At 53.1% G+C, this 9,623-nt stretch overlaps 1 protein-coding gene across 1 annotated transcript; it reads right to left on the bottom strand.

Annotated features, from left to right (window-relative positions):
- Window positions 1–108: 108 nt before the first annotated feature.
- On the bottom strand, window positions 109–2,646 carry SELENOM (selenoprotein M). The gene is made up of 5 exons (XM_065890458.1): window positions 2,443–2,646; window positions 1,214–1,249; window positions 974–1,008; window positions 534–612; window positions 109–450 (listed from the first exon to the last, which is right to left on the bottom strand). The coding sequence occupies exons 1-5, from the start codon at window positions 2,560–2,562 to the stop codon at window positions 292–294; spliced, it is 429 nt and encodes a 142-aa protein (XP_065746530.1). The 5' UTR covers window positions 2,563–2,646; the 3' UTR covers window positions 109–291.
- Between the last annotated feature and the right edge of the window lie 6,977 nt (window positions 2,647–9,623).

Below are 9,623 nucleotides of genomic sequence, written 5' to 3'. Positions count from 1 at the left end.
GTCCCCACTCTGGCAGCCAGGCAGCTGGGGATGCGCGGTCTCCTATGGGTATTCGGGGAGCTCTTATTCCTCACCCGCCCGCATCAAAGAAGGAGTCGAGTCTCGCTGAAGGCGGAAGGGGATTTAGTGGAGCTGGGAAGGGAAGAAAGAGGGTTAGGAGGGACCCCCGCAACTCCATCCCTGCTGGCTCGGGGACTGGGCGTCGGCCCTCAGCGAGGGTGGTGCTCCCGGGCCGCTGAGCGCTTCATTCTGTCCCCAGGGCTCAGGCAGGGTGGTGCCGCGTCCCCAGACCTACAGGTCAGCGCGGTCAGGAGCGCCTTCGGCTGGCCTAGCGGGCGCCCGCAGGTACTCTGGGGGCACAGCCTCGTCGGGCGACGCCTTGCGGTAGAAGCCGAGCTCCTGCACCAGCGCGTTGATCTCCTCGCGAGTCATGTCGCTGAGTGGGATTCGCTGAAGCAGAAGAGGGGCGGGGTCAGCGCGCCGGGCCCCGCCTCTCGCCCCTCCTCCCCACTGTCCACCTCCCCAGGCCTCACCTCCAGTTCCTCAAAGCGTTGGCCCAGCAGCACGAGCTCCGGGTCGGCCCCCGGGAGGTGTTTCATTACCAGGTTGTGGCTGGAGATGGTGTTAAGGTGGGTAGTGGTGGGCGGAGGCAGGTGGGGTCTCCCGGGGACTTGTCGATGTGAACACTACCTCGTCTGCCCAAGCAGGGCAGGGATACCCATTTACACGTGAGGAAATTAGGGTTCGAAGAAGTAAGGGGGTCTCCTCTCTGTGCCGGTGTCTGTGGCAGTCATCACTAGTCAATTTCTCTTGCCAATCCAAGACCACCTCAGAATTCGCTGGGCAGCCACTATCAATCAATCCCACTTGTCAGTTGAAGACCATTTGTCATCCCTAACTGTGAAGTTAAGTGGAAGGAGATTCTTGCAGATACCCTCCCCTTTCTCCCTCCCCAAGAACAGAAGGAGGATACTAGAGTGGGATGTCCTGGGTGACGAAGGCCTTCACCTGGGGAGGAACCAGAACATCAGACCCCAACCATCTCCAGGTACCAACAGGAAACTGAAGCCCAGTGAGGTCACACAGCAAGCCAGGTGCAGGCTCCTGACTCCCAGCCCAGGGAACCTTCCCCACCCGGTCATTGGGACCATGTTGCCCACCCCCAAAGAGGCTCAGGGGGGACAGAACTGGGGATCCCTTCCTTCAAACTCACCTCCTTCAGGCGATTAAGCTGTCATCCCCCACATGTCTGGAGGGGAACAAAATGGCATAGGTCAGGATTAACACATCTACCCTCACCCTCATTCCCCAGCTGGGCATTGGATTGAGCTGTGAATTACTCCCTGGAACAGCAGTTCCTAAGATGTGGAAGTGGAGGCCCCTTGTGGGTAGAAGGAGGAACTCTGTACAGATGGGAAAGCCGAGGCCCACCCACACCAGAGGAAAAGAGGAGCAAGACCAGAAACCCAAAGGAAACTTACCAGCCTTGGGGCTCTTGCCTGCACAACTTACTGACTGTTGACCCATGCCCAATGCCCAAGAGAAATGATCACCCTACCCCCTCAGGCCATAGAGACCTGGACCTGGTCTTTGGCCCCTAGAACCTCAGGGTGGAGGCAGACCAGAAGGAAACAGCTCAGAACTTCCCTGAGAGGCCCTATTAGAGACACCTACCATCTGGTCCCTACCTCATCCGGTGCAGAGCTGGCTCTCCCTGCCACCTGCAGCCTAGCCCTACAGACCATCTGGTTGCTTCCCCAACAAAGGAGGCTGGGAGGGCCCCTCCCTGTACTCCCTGAAGGGGAGTCCAGACCCCAGGATTACCCATTCTAGTCCTCCCTCCTCCCCGCCCTCGCCACCCCCCCAACATTTTTCAGGCAGAAAACCAAGGCCCAGAGAGGGTCTGTGATGATCCAAGTTACACAGGGACTTTGGTGGGGCATTTCATGGCAGGGGAGGGTGGGGGGATTGCTGAGGAGTAAGAGTGGTAAGGCAGTTCCCAGCCAGGTGGCAGGGAGGCTCCCAGAAAGTCTTCTGTCTCCCAGGCAAAGGGAGTGAGACCAACCGGAACTGGAGTGGGGAGGAATTCCAGGAAAGAGAGAAGTGATGGGGGGATGGGAGGTTGGGCTGCAGAGGACAGATTTGGGAAAGTCATAGGCCGGAAGAAGTTAGGGGACAGGGCCAATGTGTCTGGGGCCCGATGTCTGGCCGGATGGGGAACTGGGGAGGGTTTCAGATTTCCAGGCCTCAAGATCGGTTGTCTCGGGCTTCCACGGTGGGTGCTGGGGCGTCCTGGGGCTGGGGAGTGGGAGGGACAGTCCTGGTGCCGAGGGGGACATGGGAGTCGGGAGGGTCCTGGGTCAGAACGGGCGGTGATTCCAAAGCCAAGGGGCCACGGGGTTAGGGGTCGGTGGTCCCTAGCCTGGGGGCCGCCGCACTCACCTCTACCCGGCCTCGGGCCAGGCCGTGTAGACGGTTCCAGTCGGGCCGGAAGGTGGTGGTGGCGGCCGCGACTGCCGCGAGGAGCAGTAGCAGGGGCGGCGAAAGCAGCGGGAGGCGCATTGAAACCCGGCCGAAGATGATCCGCAAGCTAGAGGTGAACCGTCTGGCCACTGCGCCACGTCTGGGCCCGCAAGTTGGCCAGGTCCCTGCTTGAGGTCCCACCCCGCTAGGGACCACGCCCCCAGCTCTCGGTCTCCGCCCAGGGCCTGCGTGGGGGCCGCCCGCGCTCTCCCGGCGGGGTTTGGGCTCCTCTCAGCCCTTTACTTTCCCAGCCCCGAGAGTGTCCACCCTCCCTCTGCTGACAGAGAGCATGGACGCTCCGACAGGATGCGGCCAGGCAGTGCCCCCTCATGCCGGCAGGGGGCGCGGGCGGGATGCGGACGGACACGCGAGTTTCTGGGTCAGACACCCGATTTGAAGATGGGGAAACTGAGGCCTGGGGAATCCTTTTTTGTGTTTTTTATTTCTCTGGATGAAATTCCGATCTGGATTTCAATTTCCTGAGCACACGTGTGGCGATGGGAATATTACGTCGGAGCTGGGAGGATAAAAGGGTTAATACACATTAGAAAGCTCTTTAGAACAGTACCTGGCACAGTACCTCAGAATGGCCCCATGAACTCCGTTTTACAAGTTAGGTAACAGACTCAGAAAGGTAAAACAATTAAGTTGTGGATCTGGGATTTGAACCTAAAACATGCCTGTGTTCATCTCACCAAGACAAAGATAACTAGATCAGCATGCTACTTCCTCTCTCCAAGCCTAAGGCAGACAGCATATTGATCACAATGCTCTTTCCCACCGAATCTAGCCTGGGACTCAGAATCCTCCTCAACATCAAACCAAGGCTGCATTATGACCAGTTTTGCCTTCCTGGGCCCCTTCCTTTATTAAAAAACATATATTAAAAATTGGATTTTACAACTGCTTTGATTTAATAAAATGAATGTAATCCAGGCTGGATTCATGATTACTTATTCATTTTTTTTCTTCCGATTTTAAAAGAAGTTAAAATTAAAATATTTTTGTGGACCCCTAAAAGTATGATGGGTCCTAGACACTGAGCCTAATGGAAAAGTCAGTTCTGCCCTTTGTTCATACCCTGCTACCTCCCATTCACTGACTTGCTTGTGAAGATATAATAATAATAGGCTTAGGGCTGTTATTTAATATCCATTCTCTATAAATGCATGAGGACACAGTAAATATAATTGGTTCTATCCAGATTATTGAAATGACAGGCTATGTCTAACACTCTATTTACTGCTGTGGAAGTGGGAATTCATCCAAGCTTTCTGAAAGGCAATTTGACACAGTAAATCAAAACCCTAAAAATATTTCTTCTACCCAGTATTCCACTTCTCAGAATTTGACCCAAAGTAATCTTCAGAGAGGGAGTCAATTGTTAGGTCAAGATGTTTATCAAGACACTGTTTATCATGGTGAAAAACTGGAGAGAAGACAGAAGCATGTCACAGCAGGGGATGAGTTAAATAAATGGTGATACCTCCTTAGGGTAGAGAACCAAGCAATTGTTTAAAATGATGCAGCATACTGTTGAATGACATGGAGAATGCTCATAGTTATGGTATTAAATTTTTTTAAAAAGCTATGAAACAGTAATATCAGCTGGGAGTGGCGATGCTCTGGGCTGCAAGTCACAGAAACCTCAAGTTTAACTGGCTTAAACAATGAAAGGAATCTGTTACCTCAAATAACAAAATAGTCCAGGCAGGGAGGGAGGGCTTCAGGTGAGGTTTGATCTGGTTGGTAAAGTCACCAAGACCTGATCTCTTTCCATTCTGCTTCTATAACATCAGCTTATCATTAGCCCAATTACCTTCATGGTGTCAAGATGGCTGCCAGTAGTAACCAGTACCACCACAGACTTTTTCATTCATATCTAACCAAGGGGAAATCTTTTTTTTTTGTAAACTTCTCAGGAGAGAAAACAAGCTTTCTTTCCCAAAACCCCCAGGAAAAGTCTCCTTATATCTCACTAGGTCCATCCATGATCTAATCAAGTGTCTGGGGAAATGCAAATGCTCCCTGGCTTAACCAGTTGGGACCCATTCCTGAAGATTGTCAAGGATATGAGCTGCAATGGATGTATGGCGGCAACAGAGTAGCCAATGGATTTTATAAAATATGTATATATAAATACATATGCCTTCACCAAAAACCATAATCTAAAGGAAACAACCCAAGAAGTCAAAATGGTCATCTCTTGGTAGATGAAATTATAGGTGAATTTTTTTTTCTCCTTTACAATATTTTTCTGTGTTTTCTATAATAAACGTGTGTTACCTAAACACAAACAGTAACATTTGTTAACAAAAAGAATGGGTCATATGCCATGGGTTCCCTCTACCCCACCCCACACCCCAGCAAGGGCCTCAGATTGGCTGAATCCAGAGGCCCCGTGGAGCCCATGGCTTTTCTGCTGACAGAGCCAAACCTCAGCACCCCATGGGCCCACGCTGTTCACTGGACAGGTGCCACCAAACCACCCTCATTGCATTAACCTGGACTCTGTGTCCTGGAGGGGCCATAGCCTGGGCTGCTGAGTGTTGACTAGCCAGCTAATGGTAGTGACTGGCCACAACAGTACCAGGAACATTCCGGCATCAGCAGTCATGGGAGGCCCAGGATCTCCCAGAACAGATCTCTGATCTTAATCCATGACTTTATGGGGCAGTTTGTAATCTAGGCCAGCAGCCCTCCTCAGGTGGGGCTGGGTTTGGGGTTTAGTCTGTGATAAAGCCAGGCTCAGACAAGGTCAGGGTCAGTCCTTAGCCTATGCCCAGGTTCAGAACTGAGTCTGGGGCTGGAGTCAGGGCTCAGTCAGTGACTGGGATTTGGTCTCCGTCTGTGACTATGTTCAGGGCTCAGCCTTTGACCAGATTCAGTGCACAGTCTGAGGTCAGGGACTAGTATGTGACCAGAGTTGTGTGACCCAGGGTCAGAGCTCAGTTTGAGACCAGCGTTCAGTCAATGATTAGATTCAGGGCTCAGTCTGTGACCAAGATCAGGGCTCAGTCTGCCACCAGGTTCAGTTAATGACCAGACTTGGATCTCAGTCTAGACCTGGGCTTGGGGCTCAGTCTAAAATCAAGGGTTAGTCCAAACCAGGGTTAAAGTTCAGTCTGTGACTGTGACTCAGTCTTAAGCTAGGATCAGCGCTCGATCTGGGTCCAGAATTGAAGTCTCCAGTTGGAATCAGGCTAGGTCAGGCTTGGATCAGGCTCAGTACTTGACCAGAACCAAGGCTCAATCTAGAGCTGGCGTAGAGGCTCAGTCTTAGTGTGGGATCGGGGCTCAGTTAACACAAAGATTAGGGCTCAAGCTGGATCTGGACTCAGGGCTAGGGTTTAGTCTGGCTCTGTGCTCTGTTCTGAGCTCCAATATAGAAGTTTCTGGAGACCTGGGCACCAAGGGCAGGTCAGCATGCAAGAAAGGAGAGCCCCCAGGCAAGCTTCTGTCCCTGCAGTAAACCTCTCTTTGCCTGCTGAAGCCAGTTGTCCTAGAGCCTTCTAACCTACATGGCTCTGCTGCCCGAGATCCCCTCAAACCAGAATAAAAATAGCCATTCACTTCAGAGCAGCTGACAGCCGGTGCCAGCCTGCCTGGGAGGAGGGGGAGCTGAGGAGAGGAAGGAAGGATGTTTGAGCTCAGGCCCCAGTTGTGTGACCTTGGGAAAGTCACTCCTCCTCCTTGAACCCATTCCTGAGGAGCAGAATGGGAGGTGAGGATGACACCTGCCCCAGAGGTGAGAACGAGGGGAGAGTGATATAACATGTGGCAGTTGGTACCAATAAGGAACTCTGGAGTGTAGCCTTGGGAGGAAAAATGCTCCTCCAGGTCCTGTATACTTTCTCCTCCAGGAAGCCCTCCTTGATGCTTACCTCTTCCACCTTCCCACACTACCCTGTAGCACCCTCTATGTCTCAAAACATTTCTCAACTAGTGGCCACAGTGTGACCTCCCTCACAGGTGACCAGCGAGCAAAACGAAGAGGACAGACCCTTCTGTACCATTACCATCCTCAGGTGCCCCTGGGAGGTGGATCGAGGAAGAGGAAGAGGAAAGAGGAAGAAGCACGTCTCTCTCTCCATTCTCTACTTCTGGGGGATTTACTCTGAGCCAAAGGGCCATGAGGGCACGTGTCCAGAGTTTGCATCCTTTCACAGCCGGAACTTTTCATATTCCATACCTTTGCACCTGCTGCTCCCTCTGCTTCCCGGGGTGTTTCTTCTCTTTTCAGTTTGGCAATACAGATTCTCCTTCAAAGAATAGGTTCAACAGGAACCTCTGTGGGGGAGAATTATCCACCATCTCCCTGGGAACCCCATGCTCTGTCCCCTGCTGGCTGTGTAATCCCTAGGCCTCAGCTTCTTCCTCTGTCAAATGGGGATCTTATTACCAACATCACAGGGTTACTATGGAGAGTAACTGAGATAATCCATCAACCACCTCCTTTCCTATCCCTGACCCAAACAGCCTGGAGGGTAGCACTAAGATTTCTAGGATGGGGCAGGAAAAGATGTACTCTCTGCCTCAGTACACCACCCCCTACCCCCAGGAGCGAGGGAAGGGAGGGAGCCAGGAGGTGTCTCCGGAGACAGCCACCTCCAGGGGGGTGGTTCTCCCTGGCAGCTGCCCCCAGCCTGCCACCCTGAGCCCCAGAGCCTGTTATCAACCTCCTTAGTCATCATACCAGGAGCTCAAATATAGCTCTTACCCTGTTCTCTTCTCAGCCGGGGTCCGCCCCCTGCCCCCTTCCCCTAGCAAGGCCATGTCTGGGTCTCAGAGCCCCTTTTCCTTCCCCCCCGCCCAGGAATGCAACTATGCTGGGCCTCAGTTTCAGCATCCTCCAAATGGGCAGGTTGGAATAGATGATGATGATGGGGATGATGATTGTGGTGGTGGTGGTGGTGGTGATGGTGGTAACTCCAGGGAAGCTGCCCTTACTGGGAGCTTGCTTGTGCCAGGCTCTGTGCTAAACTCTTCAGATGTATTATCTTGTTGAATTCTTACAGCAATCTTGGAGGTATCTACTGTTTTTATCTGCCTTACACAGACCAGGAATCTGAGTGACTCTCCAAGTAAGTCAGTGGCAGAGACAGAAACAAAGTCCCCTGAAGGATCTGAGCTCAGGGAGGGGACATGGTGGAGATCCTGGCTGCCCCACTGGGGCAGAGGAGCCCTTTGAATACTTATTTGCATGACATTTGCCTGGTTTCTCAAGGACATTGATGCCCCTGTCTCAGCCCGGATGGTTGAGCCCTAGGACTGGTTCCAGGGACCTGGATCTGTCTCCCATCACTTCCAGGATTGCAACAGAAGCCAAGTACTCTTGGGGGCCTCAGTTTTCCCATCTGTAAAATAGGAGTCAGAGGGCTAGGCAGGGTAAGTTCAAAATTTCCTCCCACATCTGGTGGCCTGAGCACCACCACCCTGTTCACGCTCACTTCCCCCCTCACCACCACCCGCATCTTCACCTCCAACTCCACCACCACCTCTTCTTCCGTTAGCATAACACCCCCACCACCTCGTCTGCCCCCATCCCTCCTCCACTGTTACTATAACCCTCATCTCTTCATTCTAGCACCTCCACCATCACCAACCTTTGTTATCATCTCTACTATTGCCATCACCATTACCTCCACTACCTCTTCTATCACATCCATCCTACCACTATCACCTCCACTTTGCCAGCACTGTCACCTCACCACCACCAGCAGCACTGTCAGTCCTCACTTCCATTATCATAATTACATACATTATCATCTCCACCCCTTCGATCACCACTGTCCGTTACCTCCCCCATCACCAACGTCATCACTTCCACCATTACCACATTTCTACCCCAGGACCCTAATATGGCCTGGGTCTCTGCCCCTGCAAATTCCAGCCTCATAGAGGTGCTAGCCCAGAAACACAGACTAGACCCAGAGACTAGCAGAGGTGGGAAGCCCATCCAGGAGAGGGAATGAGGTATCTGTCCACGTGACTGTCATGCAGGGGACCACACCGGTCCATGAGGATACAGAGGTGACTGTTGATCAGCAGGGAGCTCTGGGCACAAAACTCTGATCATTTTCTGCCTAAACTGAGTGAGATCACTCCTCTGTAAGCAATCAAGCAGCTCTGGAGGAATCAGGGTTTCAGGGACTGCTTAGCAGATAAGAGTGAGAGTGGGGAAGAGGCAGAAGCAGAGCCCACAGCTATCTCCGGCCGTATCTGAACTTGTCACTCATTCACGCTTCTCACTGATTGATTGATTCATTCAACAAACACTTCCCTAGGTCTGTTGGAGACCAGGCCCTATGCTGGGTCCTGGCCAAAGAAGTTCCCAGACCTGTTTTTGACCCTCCTGCCAGTCTGTTCCCCCACTGCTGGGCCTTTCTCCACCCCAGCTCCCTTCCCCCAGACATCCCAATTGACTCTTGTGGTTCCTGGGTCACTGAGGCTCAGGGGACCTCCCCAGCTCACCAGGTGACCTTGAGCAAGTCCCTCTCCCAAGCCACACCCAGTGAGTCTTGGAGGAGGAAAGCTGAGAGGAGCTGGGCTGGGCCTGGCTGTGGGGACATCCAAGGGCAGGCTCAAGGTGTCTGCAGAAGAGGAGGGGCCGGTGCTGAGGTTGAGATGGGAAAGACTCCAGTTGCTGGAGCCTGAGTGTCTGGCTCTGAGATGGGAAGGATAGAGCCAGGCGAGGGGCGGGCACCAAGGCCTGAAAATGGGGCAAGGGTGGGGGCCAAGGCAAGCCCTGAGCTGGCAGGGAGTCAAGAAGGTCACAGGATCAGAGCAGGGACTCAGGTGTCTCTGAAGCCCTGGAGAGGGGGCTGACCTCTGAGCTACCTTACCCTCAGGTGTGTCAATGCCCCTCCCTTGAGCAAGGGCTGGCCAGGCCTACTGGCTGGAGGGTGGGAACAGAAAGACAGCTTCCACTATGCTGCCAGCTGGGACCTGTGCCAGGCCAATGGACCCACTCCCCCTGCTTCCTCCCCCACCATGACCATTCCAGGCTCAGCAGCCAGTCCCCAGGGGGTAGGCCACCTTGCCCTGGCCACCTCTATGTTGGGAAGTTGGTGCCTGTGTCTTTAAATTCTCAGCAGGTT

Source organism: Phocoena phocoena, chromosome 13, assembly GCF_963924675.1.
Source record: "Phocoena phocoena chromosome 13, mPhoPho1.1, whole genome shotgun sequence".
Classification (NCBI taxonomy): Eukaryota; Metazoa; Chordata; class Mammalia; order Artiodactyla; family Phocoenidae; genus Phocoena; species Phocoena phocoena.
Note: the sequence above shows the minus strand (reverse complement) of the source record. Positions and strands in the feature narration are given on the sequence as shown.